This window comes from Lactuca sativa, chromosome 7 (genome assembly GCF_002870075.4).
Source record: "Lactuca sativa cultivar Salinas chromosome 7, Lsat_Salinas_v11, whole genome shotgun sequence".
NCBI lineage: Eukaryota > Viridiplantae > Streptophyta > Magnoliopsida > Asterales > Asteraceae > Lactuca > Lactuca sativa.
In genome coordinates, this window is record NC_056629.2 from 208752825 (window position 1) to 208776459 (window position 23635).

Sequence of the window (23635 nt, forward strand, 5' to 3'; positions counted from 1 at the left end):
GATTATCGTAACAGTACGGGGAGTCGTAGTGTTTCACGAGTCCGTACGAGATAGTATCGTAATACTACGGGAGCCGTAGCATTCATTAGTTAGATAGAGAGTATCCTAAACCTGTGGAGAGATGTAGAATTCATGAGTCAACTAAAGAGAGTATTGTAAGACTACAGGGAGCCGTAGCATTCACGAGGCAGCGAGAGAGTGTCATAAGACTGCGGGGAGCCATAACACTTGATAGTCAGTGAGAGAGTGTTGTAAAGCTGTAGGGAGTGGTAGCCTTTACTAGTCAGGGTGAGACATAAAGGGGCTCTTAGGCTTGGGTAGCCTTACCAAATGAGTATGTGGGAACCTGATGGCCGAACTAGGGGCGAGACTGGGGTCTCAGCAATGTTCGGAAACTGTTGTGTTTTGAGTAAGAAAGGGGGTTATCGAATCGGAAGGATTGAAGTGTAATGCATGCGTAGATTCGTGGAACATGGGTCACGAGTTGGGTACTAGGTTGGGACGTGTGGTTGCAATTCTGTGTTGGACTAGACTCTTATGGGAGAGTTTGGCTATATCTGTGTAGAGGACAAGAAGGTTGGGATTTCAGAGTTTTTTTAGATGGATTTCATTCTGAGTGGGATGTGCTTCCCAATTGATGTTTTAGACTTGGGTGAATCGGTTCGTTGATTTGAGGAGAACCATGACGCACATGAAGTAGCACGTAGTAGATGACCAAGGTCGTATGTACGGTGAGATTTCAAATTGGTTGTTGTATTCGCTTGAGGTAAAGAGAACTTCATGACTTGGTGTGTCATGACGAGTTGAGATAGCTCCGGTTAGAAGAAAGTAAGTACATTGTTTTATTGAGTGTGCAAATGGTAGCCTTGGAGATTCAACTGTCGGCTCGGGAGCTGACCCAACGCTCCGTGTTGGACAAAGCATTTGAGAGTGAGTCGGGGTTTATGATTGTAGATGTCAAAGGTTAGTTCTGACCAGGCATAATCATTCTTTTTGTGTCTAAGGATAGAGTACCGAGGTTCATTATTTTAGATGGGTTCTGATAGCAATGCGGGTGGTGGGTCCTTGGTGAGATGTGACCCTTTTGTTCCTTTTAAGCTATGGTCAGAATTGACTGGTCTTCTTGACATGAGTGGCCAGTAGCCACTTGTGGTCAAGGGCTTGTACCCATCAGGCACAATGAGATAACCAGATTTGGAGGTATTTTAATGGTCCGTGATTCGATGAGTGATCGGCATGGTGGTATTATGTATGGTGGTCTGTCGGAGAGACAGACCACTACAGATTCTGAGTTCAGGAGAGTCAAAGCTGATACAGACACGACAAAAGGGGGTCTGTCCTTCTTTGGGTTAGGGAGTTGCTATTTCGTTTCGAGTGTATTGGGAGGGAGATTGTTGTATAAAATGATATTTTTGGTGATGCTTCTCGGCTTATTGGTTTTGAGTTAGGTGTTATTAAGGAGCGATTTCGAGGGCGAAATCTTATTCAAGTGGGGGAGAATTGTAACACCCCGAATCTGGGAGATGAAACTTGAGAACTATAATGCAAATTGTAGGACCTAATCGGCAAGTTGGTTGGTCCTGACTCGTCGTGTAGGAGCTGAGTTGGCCGCATAGAATATGAATCCTACTCGTCGAGTCGAAGGGATGGACGCAACGAGTTGAGTCTGTGTAGTGAAACCCTAATTTTCTAGGGTTGTGTCCTATTTAAAGGACCTTAAGCCCTCATTTATGCCTCGCATGTTACCCTACTCCCTTGTGTGAAACCCTAATCGTTTAGACTGATTTTAGAGAGAACGAAGAGCTAACTTTGGGCATTCTAGTTCACTTTTAGAAGAGAAGAGAAGGGTATCAAGGCTAGGAACGAGAAGGGACTGTTGGATCCAGTGTTTATCCGTCCTTAGCTATTGTAGAAGGTTTGATTAGATCTCATTTTTAGGAAGTTTACGGGCTTTTCCATCTTTCCTTAAGACTTTGAGTATTTTGAGCTTGCCAAGAGATTGAGACTTCAGATCTAGACTTTGTGAGGTCCCTTAAGCCCAAAGGTCCAAGCTTTATCATGCTAGAGGAGAGCTTTTATGCTTAGAACACTAAATGGAACTTGTTTTGGCACTTTGAGCCCTAGGTGCCATGCATGGACGTAAATCTTGTAGCTTTACATGGTATTTCAGCCTTGGGAGGCTATATCTAGAGTTTGGGGTTTTAGTTCTGCCTTAAATTGTCTAAATGAGAAAATGGACTTAAGGGACTTGACGAGTTGATGAGACAACTCGACGAGTCGGTTAGGGTTTACCCCGATGGTTTGGACGCGTTACAAACTCGGTGAGTTGGTGAGACAACTCGACGAGTTGAGAGGGTTTTTACCTGTCTTTTTATTCAGAGTGGACTCGACAAGTTGATGAGACAACTCGACGATTAGTTGGGGTTCATTAGTCTTCTGGACGCTGCATGGACTCGACGAGTTGGCTAGTAACTCGGTGAGTAGAGTTGGGTTTTTACGATTTACTGAGTTCTGAGGGACTCGACGAGTTTATGAGATGTACTTGGCGAGTTGAGTCAACATGGACTGTTGACTTAGGTGTGGACTTCTGTTGACTTTTAGAATTGGATCAATTTTGACTATTGACTTTCGTTGACTTTAGGGTTTTGGTCAACTGTGAATTCTGGAGGCCATGGAGAGGCTGAGATTTGACCATCATCTTGAGTGTGGGATACATAGCCTTACTCTGCAAGGTGAGTCTTCTCACTATACTTACCTGAGTGGTAGTATTGTGTGACCGGAGGGTCTTATTGAGTTATCGACCAAAGGGTCTTATGTGCTTGCACTGAGTTATGTGATATTATGCATTTTGTCTTTGTGATATGTGATATATTATTCTATGTTTTACTGATAGGACCGGAGGGTCCAAACCGAGTTGTGAGACCGGAGGGTCTTCACTGAGACACATGACGGGAGGGTCCACACTGAGCCGTGAGACCGGAGGGTCCTCACCGAGACGCATGACCGGAAGGTCCATGCCGAGTTATCGCAATGAGTGGCTTATTATTTATGTATGGGGTATTTTAGGGAACTCACTAAGTTTTGTGCTTACCATGTTATGTGATGTGTGTTTCAGGTAGTTCTTAGGATCGCAGGAAGGTGCCTGGTTGATTGTACACACGAGATGGAGTTATGTTTTTTGAGGATCCTTGATTTTTATTCAAACAATTATGGATATATGCTTTCGATAATTTGATACTTAGGGTTTTTGTGAACTGTGTTAGTGAGAATTATGTGATTTTAAAATGAATTTTTTTTTGAAAATTTATTGTGTTACAGGGCGAGTCTTTTCACGGTACTATGTAGGAAATTAGGTGTAAATATATGTTAGTTGCTTGTATGCTTATATACTTACTTGGTTGGGCCTACGTGACTGAAACAAATCTGTTGGGCTAGGTCTGTTATTTGTATGGTATGTGGTATTTAGGACAAACTCGCTAAGCTTTGTGCTAAAAGTTTTAAGCTTATATTTTCCAAGTTCTTCTAGTTGTAAAGGGAAGGGAACAACGTGATTGCATCGCATATGCTTCTGTGTTTTAGAAATTTCCGTACTTTGGATTTTATTATGACTATGATTTTAGGATATTAAAACACTTGGTCATTACTCTTCGAGAATGATATTGATATGGTTTTCCTTTGTTTTAAAAATGTAAATTTGGCTTGAAATTACGGATGTTACACATATCACTTGTAACTAAGAAAAATGTGCTTCATTTTTTGGCCAAGTTATTGCTAGTAATAAAAAGAAAGGCTTTTATTAGTTCTTTTAGTGTTGAGATTTTGTTGAGTTCAATAATCATGAGGAATAAATGCATGCCTCTTACCGAACACAACCACCACCGTTCCTCCTCACTCTCAACACTATAGCATACGAGTTCTGATTTTGTTTTTCACTCTTTAATTGGGGGTATTATAGTCCACAATAAAGCCCTATGATTTTATTAGGGTTTGGGGGTATATAAAGGCCATTAACCCCCATGGTTTGGTCATTCTTGGCCTCCATGACCCTTTGAGAAATTTTCCAGAAACCCTAACTCTCTCTCTCTCTCCCTCCCCCTCTATCTCTTTCATTCTTGAGCATTTTATGGATTTTTGAGCTTATTTATCCAGTTTTATTGAATCTTGAAGATCAAGAAGTTCTTCTAGTGATACTAAAGGGGGGGGGGGTTCAAGTTTGGATCCAACAAAGTTACTTCATTTCTGGACCTTTGCGAGTATAAAGTTCCTAACTTGCTCTTTGGCTTATTAGATATTGTTAGTGGTTATATTTATCACCGTTTAGTCCATTTTGTTTATGACCTTCGAGTTGAGATGACCCCAACACCTTTTGACCACCTAGGAATGCTCTACAGACATTTTAGACTTGGAAATTTGATACTTTGTGCATGTCCTTTAAGCCATGCAAGTTATTTGGTCCTTTAGGTCATTTTGAAGTATTAAAGTTTAGATCTTACATGAAAGGGGTCTCTTAAAGGATAAAGTTTGAAACTTTATCCATTAATACATTAGTGAGATTTAGATCCAAAAAGTTAAGCCATGACTTAATGGATTAAGTTGAAAACCCTTATGAAGAGGGTTAGAGCGCGACGTGTATGAATTCAGCGTGGTGCATTTTTTTGAGTTTTCTAGATGCATGTCTGATGGTCTGAAACTTGGCTGTTTTTTCTCGTAGTTGGCACATAGCACCTAAAAAGGGGTGTGACATGATTGTTGACTGGTACGTTGGCTTTATGACTTTTTAACTATGTTTACCTAGGGCAAAACTTTAGGGTTTTATTTTCGGACTAAGATTTAACCACTATGGGTTTAGGTGGTGCATGTAGCTGATTCAGGTGACTTGTTGTGTTGTCACTTCAGCTCTTTTTATAGGCGAGTATTCTCATTATATTGTATATGACACTAGGTGTCATGGTATGCTAGATTGTCTATGTGACTTGCATGAAAGACTATGGGGGACCATATCAAAAAAGACTACAACCGAGTTGTAGCAACGAAAGTGATTGTAAGACTATAGGTGGACCACAACATTCACATGGGTTGAAAAAGACTTGTTGGATTAAACAGGTCATGGGCGGAAATAGGTTGTTACTGTTATGTCTGATATTTTTGATGTATGTGGTATTTTGTAGAACTCACTAAGCTTTGTGTTTATGGTTTTAAGTTTAAATGTTTATGGTTGTTCCGATAACAAGGGGAAGAGCACGACCTGATTGCGCAGCTTCCACTTAAAAGTCCACATTATTGACTTTTATGATGTTTAATCTGATATTTGATTTGAACTTCAAACCCATCTTTTGATTATCTTATGTTTGGGAATGATAATCAGATTGGCTTTATTATACTTAAAAAATGAAAATTTTACTCTATATTTTTGGGACGTTACAAACACCTCCATCCCTCTCCCCCACTCTTGTAACATTATCCTAAAGTCTGATCATCCAACCCACAAACCCTTAACATGATTAAGTTCTATTCTTAATCCAATAGTCTTGATCGACACATATGTGAGTTATAGCCATCTTCCCGAATCTAATAAGTTTAACTAGTATTCATTGACGAGATATGGAGCATCTAATGTCCTTTGGGAAGTCTATACAACCAAAGAACCCTACAAACTTTAGTTTCTGAATCAACCTATTAAATTAAGAAAAAGCGGAAACAAATTTGTAAAAAGAAAGGCAACATATATAGACAACAACAACAAATGTATGTTGGAATGTTTGTTCCTAATGATGTATGAGCCCAAGTTATCAACGGAGATATCAAAGAAGGCACAAGTCTATAATACATACTTCATCCAACGTCACTCTAGTGTGACGCCATCGCAAGTGTCACCACCCGTAAAACCAATTGACGGTCCAAATAGATCAAAATGATACTGATGTAAAGTATAAATGGCATCAGAAGTTCGATTTTTTTTACAGTATAGATGTATGATGAAGGGTGTAGGGTTTTGCTATACTAAGGGTGGTGTATATTTAGTTCAAGATAAAACCAACAAGGATATGATGGTAGGTAATGTTTTGAGGGCTAATCATATTTGAATAATAATAACAAACTGCATGTGTATATTGAAATAAAGAGGATGTGACAGAGACGGTAGAACAAAAGTAAAGGTGTAACACCGTAAATTTCACAACAATTTTTCGCATTTTATAAAAACATGATTCATTTATTATTCATAAAAACATCATTGTTTGAAACTCAAATTCATAGCATATAACAATCCCAAGATCTCATAGTATAAAAATCCGTGTGTGTACTGATCAGGCCGGCGCCTTCCCGCGATCCTCACTAGTACCTGAAACAAATAACACCAAACACTATAAGCACAAAGCTTATTGAGTTCCCCAAAATACCATATATATATATATATATATATATATATATATATATATATATATATATATATATATAAACACATATTAGCCACTCGAGGCTAGAACTCTGTGGGTCCGTGCACCCAACTCTATGAACCCTCAGGCTCTATCTCTTTGAACCTTCCGGTTCTAACTTTGTAGCATGCACAACATAAATCACATAGAATAATGCAATGCAACACATAGCACATATATAGCATACAACACTGTATCACATAACTCTAATTACCTACTCAAGGTAAAGTATAGTGAGAAGACTCACCTCGCGTATCTCGGTAACTCGTAAATCCCGGAAATCACTAGTGCTCGATCTCCTGAGCTATCGTCCTCCTATAACACAAGTATATCTCTAATTAACACTATCCCAACTATGGTTGACTAATTCTACCAAGTCAACACCGGTCAACTCTGGTCAATGGTCAACAGTCAACCCAACTCGCCGAGTCCCTACAGGGACCCGATTCCTCTGAATCCCTTCCGACTCACCAAGTCACTCACCCAACTCGGTTACTCAACCCCTGGTTCGAAAACACGGAACAACTTGCTCCAACTCGTCGAGTCTGCCTATGGACTCAACGAGTGCATTCCATGCACAACCCCAAACGACCTTCTGAGGTCAGATCTGTTCCTCTAACTCATAGATCCAGTCTTTCCAAGCTTATTTATCACGTAAAGTTTACGTCTTAGCGCTCATATCACACCTATTGACTCATAAATGGTGTTTTAACCTCAAATACAATGATCCCAAACCAAAACCTCCATAGACTCATATAAAGCTTGGACAAAGAGGCACTCTGGACCTCCATGGGTCCAAATCCAGAGCCTAACTCGCTAAGGGACCATGGGAGCACTAGATCTAGTCACAAAAAGGGCTCAATAAGCCCTAAATCAACATGAACATCACCATAACAGAAAATGGTTCGAAAATAGTACCTCAAACGTGATGTTCTGGACCTCAGATCTTCAGAAAGTTAACCCTATTGCTTCCTCTTGGCTATAGCTTCCTTTTCCTTGCTAGACAACACCTCCAAGGTCGACAATGGCTCCTTCTCTCACTCCAAACGCTCAAGCTCACTAGGGTTTCGCTCTGGGGGCTGGTGAGCACAAATGACGGCCATAAGGCCCTATAAATAGGTCTTAAACCCGAGAAATTAGGGTTTCATTAAACAGCGCGGACTCGTCGAGTCCGCCAATGCGACTCGTCGAGTCTGGTCATTAATCCGGGTGAGAAATCGCATCTCTACTCGGCAAGTCAACGCACCAACTCGCCGAGTTCTTCCACAAAACCTGAAATAATATGAATAAATATAATACCTAAAATTTTGGATGTTACAATTCTCCCCCACTTGAATCAGACTTCACCCTCAAAGTCTCATCCCTGAAATAGCTCTAAATGTTGCTCACGCATCTCTCGCTCTGGCTCCCAAGTCAACTCGGATCCTTTCCGATGTTGCCACTGAACCTGTACTAGAGACACCTCCTTGTTTCTTAGAACCTTGATCTTCCGATCCACAATCGCAATTGGTCTCTTCGCGTAGTTCAAGCTCGCGTCCACCTGAATGTCCTCCAATGGCACTACTGCCGACTCGTCGGCTATACACTTCCTCAACTGAGACACGTGGAAGGTATTATGAATCCGCTCCAACTCCGCAGGTAGCTCCAGGCGATACGCTACTCTGCCCACCCTCGCGATTACTCTGAACTGCCCAATATATCGGGGCGCTAGCTTGCCCCTCTTCCTGAATCGAATCACTCCTTTCCAAGGAGATACCTTCAGGAGAACATAATCACCGACCTGGAACTCAAGCTCGGATCGTCACCTATCCGCATAACTCTTCTGGCGGCTCTGAGCGGTTAACAATCTCTGCCTGACCCACTGTATCTGCTCTGTCGTCTGAAGCACAATCTCCGTGCTACCCATCACTCGTTGCCCTACCTCTCCCCAACAAATAGGAGTTTGACACCTCCTCCCATACAACCACTACTAGAAAAACAGCCTTTAATGACGCGCAAACAATGACACTCGCTGATAGAGGATGCGCATTTGTGCGTGCCCTAAAAGATAATGTCAGTTTTGCAAAATTTGAAGGATAAAGGACACGCATTTGTGCGCGCCCTAAAATTAGTGTCAGAAAAGAAAAAAAAAGAAATGCGGAGGGCGCCTTTCATAAAATGAGCGTCGTGTAAATGTGTCGCTTTATAATTTTTAAGTGAAACACGCGTTTTAGGCGGGAAATGAAATCGACTAAAATTACTCCCGCCTATTGGATTCCAAAAATTAATCCCCCCGCCTCAAGAAAAATCCCTAGGGCCTTCATCTTCTCCTTGCTCATACGTTCTCATACGATATTCAAAACCTCACTGAGTCTCTCCTTCTTGAAATCCTCACAAGATTGCCCCTGAAATCGAAGGGATCATTCTAGGGTTCTTTTCAAGATGGGAAGGCTCTCTACAACGCTCGATACCTTGGCTCACCTCATCCACCAACGATCTCGACTCATCTCTTTTAGCCGGAGAGCTTGGGATAACCTTACCTCGACAGAGACCGCCACATATGCTCAAATTTACAAGCCCTAGGTCTGGTTTAATGACCATCAGATCTTCTTTGTGATCTGTCTCGCACAACAAGACTCCCTCTCAATAACATCGTCTTCCTTGTGTTGAAGGTATGATAATATCATCTAAAACTTAGTGGGCTCGATCGCACCCACAAATATGTGATTCTACCTACAGTAATCGAGACCACAGTCCAAAGAGCCGACATAGGGCTTTCAAACATGAGATTTTATGAAACTTCAAACCACGTCTCTCTCAAATTGGCATTATTCACTAAATTTTCATATATATTGTTAAATTCTCTTTTCTATTGTTCGAATTTTTGCTTGTTTATGTCGATTTTGCCCTTGATTTGGTGATTCTCCCCCTCATGTTGACTTGTATTCTCTGAATAGTACTTAATTTTGACAAATTGGTTCAAAACACAAACAAATTGGAAATTTAGGGTTACTTAACTGTTACCATAAAATTATCAAGACAGATTGACAAATCTGTAGTTCAAAAGATTCTTTTTCCTATAGAAAAATTATAATTCTGTTTGGAATGAAGGAGCAACATAATAGAAAACTAGAATGTGCATGAATTCTAAAGGGCAAGAAACATTATCCATGTGGCTTCTGAATTTCTATGTGTCTGATACATGCAAAAAACATTATCCATGTGGCTGCATGGGGCAACATAATAGAAAACTAGTATGTGATACGATTACCTTTTCTGTTAAAACCTTTCTCCCTAAATCATCTCTTTAATTCTATCTAGGTTTATATTCTACTTCCAATTTGGGGGTTTGATGCATTCGGTAGTTGAATTCTGGGACAAAAAGTTGTATGATTAGGGATAGAAAAGATTTTTATAAATTGCAAATTAGATATGGATCCGTTATACATTCAACCTCATTTTCCTTTTCTACAAGTCTCAATACTAGGGTATGGCTGCATGGGGCTTACAGGTATCTATAACAATCCTCTCCCTAAGGAAGAAGGCAGCAAAGTGCTAAAGGAAGCTTTTAATAGAGGAGTTACATTCTTTGATACTGTTGATGTATATGGGGTTCAGCATGCTAATGAGATACTAGTTGGGAAGATAATTGTATTTCCTTATACAAAACAACAAAGCTATATAAATAATCTTCATGAAATTATTGCAATGTAATCACATTGCTAGACATTTATCCTAGTTGATTAAACTAGAATGCTTCAGGCATTAGATATGGATATGTTCTATAATATGCGTGATTTTTTAACTTCTCTTCATCTATTTCATTATTTTATTCTAATTTTATGCTTTTTTTTAAGAAATGTAGTATAATTGTTTCATTTATTGATAGGTATTGTTGTAAAATGTAAATAGGGAAAGTTTCTAGTTGATTTAGCTTGTCATGGTGATAAGTTGTTCCAAGTAGTGTTCAAGGAAAGGTAAGTAATCTGGGACAACTAATCTTTGTTTCCCCAAATTGCAATCCAGTCAAGGCTTCATAAATTATTAAAATATAATTTTTTTAATATAACAACAAGATCCATTGCTGTGATCAGTAAAATCGATTAAGAATAAATTACAAAATGGTCCCTGTGATTTCTGCTATGTATCAGATTAAGAGCCCTCACGTCTCTGTGTTGACGAGGTAAAAAAACTACACATTATTTTGTTTTTTCATTTTTAATTAATTCCCCTTTTCTCTTATTAATATTATTATTCTTTTAATTTCATTTATGTAATCGTTTGTAATGAGTACAGGTTCATCGTGTACTTGCGGACATAGTTTCAGCTTCAGCTAATGCTACACCAGGACTTGGGAGATATCCTCCATTTGAACGAGAGGTACTTTGCCTTTTTCTTTTTCTTTTACTGATATGAGAAATGTACTTGTTTTTACTCATGATAGCAATTTGATAATGCTGATGTGGCACTGTTGTGTGCTATTGTTTTGACTAGGTGGTGACAATTACTACAACAGCTCTGGAGGGGTATAAGAATGATGCAAAGGCCATGGTGATTGCACTTGTTATCATTTTCTTATGTAATATCGGAACTAATGGTTGATATATCACACACTTAATTTGTCTACTCATAAAGTTGCTTTGGATGGTATAGCCATGAACACGAATTAGTCTCTGTTCGGTCAGTTACTGATGTACGCCCACAAGGTGCTTGACATAATGTCTATGTGCGATGGGCTGAAGGAAAACACAACACTAAACTATGTTTCAATCTATCCAAGAGCCTCAATGAAAAGGATTACTACACATTCTGGATTGCAAAATATGATCATGACTCTTCATATGTGTCACGAGGCTTACCTGATAACAAAGATTGTTCTCTGATAACAAAGATCCAAAAAGTAGATAAGTATCCCACCCTTAATCAGGTAACTAACTAAGTGTATGACTGTAGATATTTTCAATTCCTTTCAAGTGTATACGTAACACTCAGTGTTGTTTTTGCAGCCAACATTAGTGGCTTCGGGAAGAAATCCACCTCAACTTTACTTTTGAACCAAACAAAAACCTTAGAGATTCAATTCTTTAAAGTACATGTTTCAATATAAACGACTTGTAACTGTAAGTTTCCTGTTTTACCCTTTTTTTCACTCCCAAAAATCAAAAAATTTGATGTTTCATTTTCTTTCTTCATCTTATAGGTTTGGTCTGCACCAAATTACTGCTATCGGTGTGGCAACATCTCTTCCAGAAAATGTGGTAAGTAGCCTACTTTTTGCTTTTAAAATGATTTATTTGATTTTAATAAATAATAATTAATATCCTTGATGATATATATATATTTACCAGATTATGCACACAACATTTCACATATTATTTTTTTGTTTTTTGTATGCCAAGATTCAATTTTTAATATTTTTTTATACCTTGGCAAGATTTATTGACTTTCAACTCTGTTACAACATAAGGAGTGTTGCCTTTCTAGACTGAATAGACCATCTAAACGAGACTAAATGACCATTAAAAATGCTAAAAATGAAAAAAATACGAGTTATAAACTAACCTTTGGAACATGGATGAAAACCATCCTTTCTTCTTTGAATCTAATTTCTTATTTGTCTTTGCTTCATCATCATCTGTGCATCATTCCTCTGATTTTTGTTTATTCAACTACATTTATAAAGATCTTGTCATATTTTTTTATGTTTTTTTTACTTTTCAGCTCTAGTGGAAGCTCTGTCTGCATTAGTTCTTGCATTTAACTCTCTAAATAAATGATTATTTATTTTTTAGATAGTGTTTTACCTCCTCAAGTTTTGATCATTAATTTGATTGCTAAGTGTGCTCATAAGGGCACAGAAGTTAGCTTATAGTTCTCTTTCTGCTTTTCTACTCTTTTAATCCCAATCTGTCCTAACTATTTCTCTACGCCTGTTCATACTACTTCTTAAGGTATGGGCAATTGCAGATTCTAGACGACAAGGCTTTCTTGGCTTCAAAGAGTTTATTACTACAATGCAGGTAGTTTTTTAGCTTTATCTTCTTTCTCTTCTATCCACCATTTCTGTATACATGACCCTCTTCGGTGTGTGTGGTGATTGTAGTTGATTTCTATGGCACAAGTAGGACACACATTAAGTAGCGACCTCTTAAATTCTGATGGTAAGCTGTGTAACCACATCATCTTTTCTTTACACTTTTAACATGTAAATATGTAATATTTTAACCTTTGATTACCTTTCTTGTGTTCATGTTATCTTACAATGCAGTTGATTATGAAAATTTGAAACCACCTGTTATGGATAGTCTGGATGTCTTACTAGCTGTATGTATACCTTTCTCTCACCTCAACTATATGCATGCCACTATGAGCCTAAAAACTAAATATATTTCTTGAAAGTTAACATGTTTGTTAATGTATGCAGAAGAAAAAGCATCCAAAAAGTGATCCTTAAACTAACGGTAGTCCTGTAGTTGAAATAGAAAACTCAGATCCTGATGTTATGGGGCCTCAAAAGGTTTATAACATTTATTGTGTTCATTATTTAAAGACATCATTTAAGCTTCATTTATATAAAGAATTAAAGATACATTTGATTATAATCAAGATTAAGGGAGACTTGTAATCATGTTTGGCATTCCTTTCCAGTAAGAAACAGAGTTGTATGATTATTTGTTAGTTTTATAGGAATGTATAACACATGTTAGCAATGTATTATTTTTGTTTAACATTTGAATGATTCTTTGTATGACATTATAATTTGTGCAATTTATTTTATATTATGCAATGGATTGTATTTTTTGTATATGGTATTTTATTTCTATTATAAGAAATTAAATGAAAATTTAATTTAAAAATTAATAAATATATAAATTTTTTTTTTAAACATTTAAATTTACGATACGCAAAAATGTATGTCATCTTCATTTATGACATGGCCTTTCTTGACAGGGGCTTTCTTGATACGCATTGCATGTCATTAACACGCGCGTCGTAAGGTTACGACACGCGAATGCGTGTCGTCTTCCTTTATGACAGGGCCTTCCTTGATACGCATTGCGTGTCGTAACCGCGCGTCGTAATTGCGCGTCGTAAATGCGCGTCGTAAATGCGCGTCGTCTATAGACGACGCGCAAAAGCGCGTCGTCTCTCTTTATGACAGGGCCTTCCTTGACACGCATTTGCTCGTCGTCTGAGCGTTTTACGACGCGCAATGAGCGTCGTAAAAGGCCTTTTTTCTAGTAGTGAACATCTCAAAAGGCGGCATACTAATGCTCAAATGATGGCTGTTATTGTAGGAGAACTCTGCTAAGGGCAAATACCTGTCCCAACTTCCGCCAAAATCCAACACACATGCTCAGAGCATGTCCTCGAGCGTTTGAATCGTCCACTCGCTATGACCGTCAGTCTGTGGGTGGTATGCGGTACTAAAATGCAGCCTCGTACCCAACTCCTCATGGAATTTCTTCCAAAATCTGGAAGTGAAACGTACATCCCGATCTGACACGATCGAGGTCGGCACCCCATGTCGTGATACCACCTCCCTCACATAGACCTCTGCTAACTTTTCTGCAGAAGAACTCTCACTAATGGCGAGAAAGTGAGCACTTTTTGTCAAACGCTCTACTATCACCAAAATCGCATCGACGACCCTCGCCGTTCTTGGCAATTTGGTGATAAAATCCATGGATATCTGCTCCCATTTCCACTCTGGGATTTCCAGTGGTTGCAACTTACCATGCGGTCTCTGATGTTCGGCCTTAACCCTACGACAGGTTAGGCACCTCTCAACAAACCACGCCACATCTCTCTTCATACAGGGCCACCAATACTCTCTCTTAAGATCCAGAAACATCTTAGTGGCCCCGGGATGGATCGAGAATCTCGATCTATGCGCCTCCTCCATCAAGATGGTACGCGTTCCTCCAACAAACGGTACCCAAATCCGACCCTGGAAGGTCATAAGCCCTCTGCTATCGGTTACGAACTCTGATACCTGACCGATAACTCGCTCTCTCTTATGGTTCTTTGGTCTTACTGCCTCAGCTTGAGCCCCTCTGATGGTGTCCAACACCGGAGTCATCACCGTCAATCTCATACAAATATCCCGAATCGGGGCGTTCTCTGCCCTACGATTCAGGGCGTCGACTACCACAATAGCCTTGCCCGGGTGGTATAGGATCTTACAATCATAATCCTTTACTACATCCAACCATCTTCTCTGATGCATGTTCAGGTTTCGCTGATCCATCAAATACTTCAAACTCTTGTGGTCCGTGTATATCGTACACCGAACCCCATACAGGTAATGGCGCCAAATCTTGAGGGCGAACACCACAACCCGCAACTCTAGATCGTGGGTGGGATACCTTGACTTGTGAGGCTTCAGCTGCCTTGATGCGTATGCGATCACATGCCCTCTCTGCATTAACACCGCACCCAACCCAGATATCGATGCGTCACAATACACCATGAAGTCCTCCATTCCCTCTGGAAGAGCCAACACCGGGGCTTCGCACAATCTCTGGCGAAGAGTCTCAAATGAGGCCTGCTGCTCTGGGCCCCAGCTGAACACCACACCCTTTCGGGTCAACCTGGTGAGAGGAACAACAATCTGATGGGTTTTGGTCATAAGACATCCTATGTGCTCATACAAACCCTAATGCTTGGATCTAGGTTTCTCTATTGTACATGCTTTGAATCCAAGACTATAAACCCTAATTCTAGCATATGTAAATCAATATTAACATATATAATTAGGTTTAAGATATTACCTTGATTGTTATGTAGGAATAACAATCCCAATTCCTCCTTGAATTGACTTTGGAAGGCTTAGAGTCACAAGTGTCACTCCTTTAATGGTTTACAAACACCATAAGCAAGAGGATGAAGATAAGAGAGGATGGAGGCTTCCCAAAACGTGTGAAAAACCTATAAGGTTGCTTGTCCACGTTTTTGAGGCATAAGGGGTCTTTATATAGTGTGGCTATTAGGGTTATCTAACAAGGAAACCCTAATTTGGTTGCTTAAGCCCTAAGCAACCCATGGAGCCCTTTTCTTAAAGCCTTGGACGATTTCATATGGGCTTCCCCTATAGAATTCGTCCACCTTATAATAAAAGGCAATTCATGGCCCTAATTGCAATTATCTTATAATTACAATTCCAGTCCCTTAAGTTTAATTAATCTCTTTTAGTCACAAAACTAATTACCAATTAATTATTGACTAATATTAATTAAACAATATGATTTCTCTTTTAATATATTATTCTCATAATATATTAATAAATCATATTTAATCCTTTCTCTCCATAATTCATCCTATCAAGTTGCTTTGGTGAAGGCAACCCAAAAGGACCATGCACCATCGGGTTAAGTACATACCAAAATAGTTATGGACTTAGACACTAATCCAACACAATCTTGGAGAAATCCTTGATGAACCTCCGATAATAGTCGGCCAACCCTAGAAAACTCCTGATCTCGGAAGGATATTTCAGCACCTCCCAGCTCAACACTGCCTCGAACTTGGCCTGATCGACCAAGATCCCCTTTTGGTTAACGAGGTGACCAAGGAATTGCACCTCTCGCAACCAAAAATCGCACTTGGAGAATTTGGCATAAAGCCTCTCCGATCTCAGCACACTGAGGATTTCTTGCAAATGCTCCTCATGCTGCTCCCTGGATCTCGAGTACACCAAAATGTCGTCAATGAACACAATCACTGATCGATCCAGCATCGGTCTACATACCCTGTTCATGAGATCCATGAACGCTGCAGGCGCATTGGTGAGCCTGAATGGCATCACCACAAACTCGTAATGCCCATAACGAGTCCTAAACGCGGTCTTCTGGATATCCTCCTCACGCATCCTCATCTGATGATATCCATATCTCAGATCAATCTTGGAAAACCAAGATGCTCCCTACAGCTGATCGAACAAATCATCGATCCTTGGCAAAGGATAACGGTTCTTGACCGTTAGCTTGTTCACCTCTCGATAATCTATGCACATTCGGTGCAAACGATCCTTTTTCTTTACAAAAAGGATCGGTGCTCCCCACAGCGAGCTGCTCGGCCGAATAAACCCCTTCCCCAACAGCTCCTGAAGCTGCGAGGATAACTCCTGCATCTCTGAAGGTGCATGGCGATAGGGCGCCTTGGGAATAGGAGCTGCCCCCAGAATCAAATCAATGTGAAACTCAACCTGCCTCTCGGGACGCATACCCGGTAACTCCTCTGGGAAGACATCCGGGAATTCTCGCACTATCGGAACCTCCTCAACCGTACTCGGTTTCTTTGCACCAACTCTTGTATCCACCACATATGCTACAAAACCACTACAACCCTGCTGTAGGAACTGTCTCGCTCTAGCAGCCTAACAAAACACTGAATCGGGACGGGTACCCTCGCCGTACACCGTAAGAACTCCCCCACTTGGGTCTCGTATAGTCACCAGCTGCCGCTCGCAATCGATAACGGCTCCAAATCTGCTCAACCAATCCATGCCTATGATGACACAGACGTCGCCCATCGCAATCGGGACCAAATCAATAGGAAACTCTACACCGAAGATCTCGAGTACACACCCTCAAATCACCTCTGTGGCATACACTGCTCTCTCGTCGGCAATGGAGACTCTCAGAGGTCGACTCAATGCCTCCCGACTAATACTGATGTGCTGACTAAAAGCCAACGATACAAAAGATCGACTCGCACCCGAGTCAAATAACACCAAAGCAGGTACAGAACTCACAAGAAAAGTACCTACGCATATCATAAACTAAGCACAAAATCTCAAACATTAAAATAAATACATGAAAGAATACATACCAGTCACGACATCGGGCGCTGTGCGGACCTCCTCCGTAGTCAACTGGAAGGTTCTCCCCCGAGCCTTCGGCGTCTCGGTCTTCACCGGCCGACTATCCAAAGCTCTAATCGCAGCAGGGGCAGTCCCCTGAGAAGCTCCTTGTGCTGACCCTCGCAGCAGCAGACACTCGGCCTTCCGGTGTCCGGTCTGGTTGCAGTGGAAACACACTGCAAACCCCTTGGGGTAGTCCTTGGCCATATGCCCCTCCTTGCCACACTTGTAGCAAGATCCAGCTCTACAAACTCCATCATGACCCTTGCCGCACTTTCCATAAGTGCGGCCCTTCTGGCTCCCTGCTTTGGGATCAGCGGGCTTGGCCCGCTTGGCTGCTGGCTGGGACTATGCCTGTCGCCGATCCCTCCCCTGAGACTCCGCCTCCTCCCTAGCCTACGTCTCTAGCTCGATCTCCCTCTTCCGGGCATTTGCCTGAAGTTTGGAAAATGTCTGGTACGAGGAGTTCGCCACGAACTCTCGAATATCTCTCCTCAATATACTCAAATAACGGCTCATACGTGCCTGCTCAGTAGACACGTGCTCAAGGCAGAACATCGCCCTCTCATGAAACATCCTGGTAATAACCGTAACAGACTCCGTACCCTGCTTGAGGGTCAAAAACTCCTGTTCCAACCGATCCCGTTCCACCGGGGGAATGTACTCATCACGAAACATGGTGGTGAACCTCTCCCACGTCACCGCAGCAAGCTCTGCTGGAGAATAGTGTACTATCGTGAACTTCCACCAATCCTTCGCTCCCAGGCGAAGTTGGTTTAGCGCAAACCGAACCCTCAAGTGCTCCGGGCACGAGCATGTATAGAAACACCCCTCAATGTCAGATACCCATCTCATCGCTGCAATCGGATCCTGTGTCCCATCAAAATCTGGTGGCTTCGTGTTGCTGAACTCCCTGAACAACAATGAGTCACCCCCTTGCGGCCTAGCAGCAGCAATGGCTGCGATGGCCGCTGCAACAGCAACCTCAGAAAGAGCAGCATAACGCTTGTCAAAAGTCTCAATCAGCGTGGTATTGATAGACCCAAACATCTCTGGTATCTCTGTCGTGATGGCCGCAACCACCTCCTCATGGATGATCCGGCGGATCTCCTCATCACTGGTCTCGCTACTCTCTGGCGCATGATGAGTCCTCACCATGATCTACCTCTGAAAAACAACATATGATATATTAGAAACTCACTCGAGCATACTCTCACTCGATAACTCATCCCTCCTTGAACCCCGACATCCCGAAGATTCTTACTTGAACTGTACACCATCCCGGTGTTTTCAGTAGTACGGGCCCAATACTACCTTCCACACCGCGTAAATATACAATCCAAGTCCTCCTCCAAGGATCCCAAGTCCCAAGTACTCTATTATGCAAAATCCTTTCTCTAACAGATCTCTCATAAGCTCCTCGCTGCTACCTACTCACTCTCAAGCATCTCATAGCATCTCACCTCTCCCTAGGCTAAGGCATCACAAATCAGGCCACTCTAGTCCTAATAGGAATACCTAGCCCACTCTAGCATGAGAATACATCATGTCAATATCATAAGCATATAACATAAGGGTATCTTGGGAAATCACTGTTCGGGCGCTGACTGATCGTACACACGACTATGCTCTGCGTTTTCCAAAAATCTTTTACTTTTTTTGAAAATATTTCTCAAATACTCAGTTTGAGTTCAAATACGCCCGAAGGTGTACTCGAATCCCTCAAACCAAGGCTCTGATACCAACTTGTAACACCGTAAATTTCAAAACAATTTTTCGCATTTTATAAAAACATAATTCATTTATTATTCATAAAAACATCATTGTTTGAAACTCAAATTCATAGAATATAACAATCCCAAGATCTCATAGTATAAAAATCCCGTGTGTGTACTGATCAGGCCAGCGCCTTCCCGTGATCTTCACTAGTACCTGAAACAAATAACACCAAACACTATAAGCACAAAGCTTAGTGAGTTCCCCAAAATACCATATATATATATATATATATATATATATATATATATATATATATATATATATATATATAACACATATTAGCAACTTGACGCTAGAACTCTGTTGGTCCGTGCACCCAACTCTATGAACCCTCAGGCTCTATCTCTTTGAACCTTCCGGTTCTAACTCTATAGCATGCACAGCATAAATCACATAGAATAATGCAGTGCAACACATAACACATATATAGCATACAACACTCTATCACATAACTCTAATTACCTACTCAAGGTAAAGTATAGTGAGAAGACTCACCTCGCGTATCTCGGTAACTCGTAAATCCCATAAATCACTAGTGCTCGATCTCCCGAGATATCGTCCTCCTATAACACAAGTATATCTCTAATTAACACTATCCCAATTATGGTTGACTAATTCTACCAAGTCAACACCGGTCAACTCCGGTCAATGGTCAACGGTCAACCCAACTCACCGAGTCTGGCGTGGACTCGCCGAGTCCCTACGGGGACTCGATTCCTCTGAATCCCTTCCGACTCACCGAGTCACTCACCTAACTCGGTTACTCAACCCCTGGTTCGAAAACACGGAACAACTCGCTCAATCTCGTCGAGTCTCCTATGGACTCGACGAGTGCATTCCATGCACAACCCCAAACGACCTTCTGAGGTCAGATTTGTTCCTCTAACTCATAGATCCAGTCTTTCCAAGCTTATTTATCACGTAAAGTTTATGTCTTGGCGCTCATATCACACCTATTGACTCATAAATGGTGTTTTAACCTCAAATACAATGATCCCAAACCAAAGCCTCCATAGACTCATATAAAGCTTGGACAAAGAGGCACTCTGGACCTCCATGGGTCCAGATCCATAACCTAACTCGCTAAGGGACCATGGGAGCACTAGATCTAGTCACAAAAAGGGCTCAATAAGCCCTAAATCAACATGAACATCACCACAACAGAAAATGGTTCGAAAATATTACCTCAAACGTGATGTTCTGGACCTTAGATCTTCTGAAAGTTAACCCTCTTGCTTCCTCTTGGCTATAGCTTCCTTTTCCTTGCTAGACAACACCTCCAAGGTCGACAATGGCTCCTTCTCTCACTCCAAACGCTCAAGCTCACTAGGGTTTCGCTCTGGGGGTGGTGAGCACAAATGACGGCTATAAGGCCCTATAAATAGGTCCCAAACCCGAGAAATTAAGGTTTCATTAAACAGCGCGGACTCGCCGAGTCCGCCAATGCGACTTGTCGAGTCCGGTCATTAATCCGGGTGAGAAATCGCGTCTCTACTCGGCGAGTCTACGCACCAACTCGTCGAGTTCTTCCACAAAACTTGAAATAAAATGAATAAATATAATACCTGAAATTTCGGATGTTACAAAAGGAGGTTATGGGTGATTAATAACGGTCACCGAAGAAAGTTGTTTCTAGTAACTCGAAGACGTAGGGAAGAATATATATGAAACCTAGTGACATAGGGACAAAGATATGAAGACGATGAGGGATGTGAGTCGGGGCGGGGTTGCGTTGGCCACTATATTAAAATAATAGTTTTTAATTATTTAGATAAAAAAAAAAACTAAAGTCAATTACACATGGCTGGTATAATATTTTACATGGATTATTGACCAAAACAACGAACATGGACGGTCGCATGATTTCAATGTAGAGGTTGCACGGAAAAGTCAGGGATTGCATAATCTTAGGAAAAAGAATTCGGAAAATTTCAAAAGTTTTTACATTACAGTCGAAAAAGTCAGAGTTGCACGGGCCACTATGTGCCCTATACTAGAACCGCCCGTAACTATAAGATTTAAAAACCATATGATACAACTTATCATTTAATTTAAATGGATAGTAACTATAAATTTGACGAAACAATATGATTTCTATAATTTACTCAAATATAAATGAATGTTGTGGGTTGACTTTTGTAACGTTTTTTGAAAACTAAAGTTTGGAATTTAACATTTATTTATACATTGTTTTTTTCATCGTTAGCAACTTTCTCTTCAAGTGTTTATATTGATGATTATTATATTTACGTGTATAAAAAAAGATTTTATAAAAGTCTTAAATCAAATTAAAAAGATTAAGAAAATCCCACCAGTCTGCCTAAAAGCAAACGGCCACCAACCCATTGACACTTGACCATTGTTAAAAGTCTTTTAACGGAACCCCACCCCTCACCAAACGGCCACGGCTATAAGCCTATAAACCCTCCTTCCATTGACACGCCTTTTTACCTTTTTCACCGTCTCTGCTGACTGCTTCTGAATTAAGAAACTCCGGTGGCCGACACATTTCCTCCGCGCTCTTCATGGTACTACTTCATAATCATCATCATCATATGTCGTCTCTCTACTTTTATGTTTTCTTAATTTAAAATTGAGTTGTGTATTTGATTCGTTATATAACCTGAAAGCACTTGTGTTGGAAGATGCCGGCAATGGAATTGGATTCGGAGGCGTTTGTGGAGGTGGATCCGAGTGGAAGGTACGGACGCTACAGCGAGCTACTCGGTTCAGGCGCAGTGAAGAGAGTTTACAGAGCGTTTGACCAGGAGGAAGGGATCGAGGTGGCTTGGAATCAAGTAAAATTGAGGAACTTTTGCCATGATCAATCCATGATGGAACGGCTTTACTCCGAGGTGAAGCTATTAACGTCGTTGAAGAACAACAACATAATTACTCTGTTCCGGGAATGGAGAGACACGGAACGGAACACCTTAAACTTCATCACCGAAGTTTGTACCTCCGGCAACCTCAGAGATTACCGGAAGAAGCATAAACAGGTTTCGATGCAGGCTTTGAAGAAGTGGTCATGGCAGATATTGAAAGGCTTGGATTATCTACACAGGCATGAACCATGTATCATTCACAGAGATCTCAATTGCAGCAACGTCTTCATCAATGGCAATATTGGCCAGGTACAAATATTGATCGAAAGGCTTGGTTTTAAACATTTATAAATCAATTAAGGAGCATATAATGAATGAATATATATACATATTAGGTGAAAATTGGCGATTTGGGTTTGGCTGCAATAGTTGGTAAGAGCCATTGTGCACATTCAATACTGGGGACACCTGAATTCATGGCTCCTGAGCTGTACGAGGAGGATTACACGGAGCTGGTGGATATATATTCTTTTGGCATGTGTTTGCTTGAGATGGTGACTCTTGAACTGCCTTACAGCGAATGTGATAATATTGCCAGAATTTACAAGAAGGTTACATCTGGAATAAGACCAGACGCCATGAACAAGCTAAAAGATCCGGAGGTGAAGGCCTTTATTGAAAAGTGCTTGGCTCATCCAAGGGATAGGCCTTCTGCTGCCGACCTCCTCCATGATTCCTTCTTCCATGGTATTTCTCATGATGACGATGACGAAAACTGAAACCGGCTTGCTTCTTGCACAAGTCAGACTCACATGGTAATGCCGTGTTGAATGTTTACAATATTTTTGCCATGTTGAATGTTTGTAATTCTTTTAGTGTGTTATTCCGGTGAGGTGGGCTTTGATTGTTTTTCTAAAGTTTGTAAATTGTAATAGGATTTGGTTGGGAGTTGTTTCTGGTGAGATCAATATTTAATTATTTGTACATAGATTTTGGATTATAGTGATATTATCTTTCTGAAAAATAAAAATAATTTTGTTATTTTTCAATTTTCCATCAATTTTTAACATTTATTATTTTATGATATTTTTTAAATAAATAATATTCATATTTCAATTTATGTGTTTTTTCAATTTTTAAAATTAAAAAGTCATATATATATATATATATATATATATATATATATATATATATATATATATATATATATATATATATATATATATATATATATATATATATATATACACACACACACACACTAGCCGTTTACCCGCACTAAACGATAGGTACAAATATTTTTTTAAAAATTAATTTCTAGAGACAAATTAGTTATTTTGAGCAAATAATTTATTACATCTAAACAATTATCAATAAAAATCATGCTAGTAGAAACAAAATCAATATAAATTAAAAATGAAAAGTTAGGATTGTTTATATATATATATATATATATATATATATATATATATATATATATATATATATATATATATATATATATATATATATATATATATATATATATATATGAACACATAATTGATTATACATTATTAATCGAACAACACTTCTTTATACACCACATTTGATTTATAGATATCACTGTCGTTGAATTGTTTGTCAGACTTCACTAACAATTTTGTATCGAAACATGATGGATACTTTGGAATTGTTTGCCCCTAATCATCTTTATTAACTGTCATCGCGAAATCTAATCAAATTTGAAATTGTTTTCTCTTTAGCTTGAATGA

The 23635-nt window shown here is 40.1% G+C and overlaps 1 protein-coding gene across 2 annotated transcripts; it reads left to right on the forward strand.

Annotated features, from left to right (window-relative positions):
- Window positions 1-21428: 21428 nt before the first annotated feature.
- On the forward strand, window positions 21429-22922 carry LOC111882309 (probable serine/threonine-protein kinase WNK11). Of its 2 annotated transcripts, none has more exons than XM_023878666.2 (3): window positions 21429-21584; window positions 21702-22190; window positions 22277-22922. In XM_023878666.2, exons 1-3 carry the CDS (start codon window positions 21582-21584, stop codon window positions 22658-22660), a joined length of 876 nt encoding a protein of 291 aa, XP_023734434.1. In that variant the 5' UTR covers window positions 21429-21581; the 3' UTR covers window positions 22661-22922. The 2 variants fall into 2 exon arrangements, with proteins under 2 accessions (XP_023734434.1, XP_023734433.1); XM_023878665.3 differs by having other exon boundaries at window positions 21433-21584; window positions 21687-22190.
- The last annotated feature ends 713 nt before the right edge of the window (window positions 22923-23635 follow it).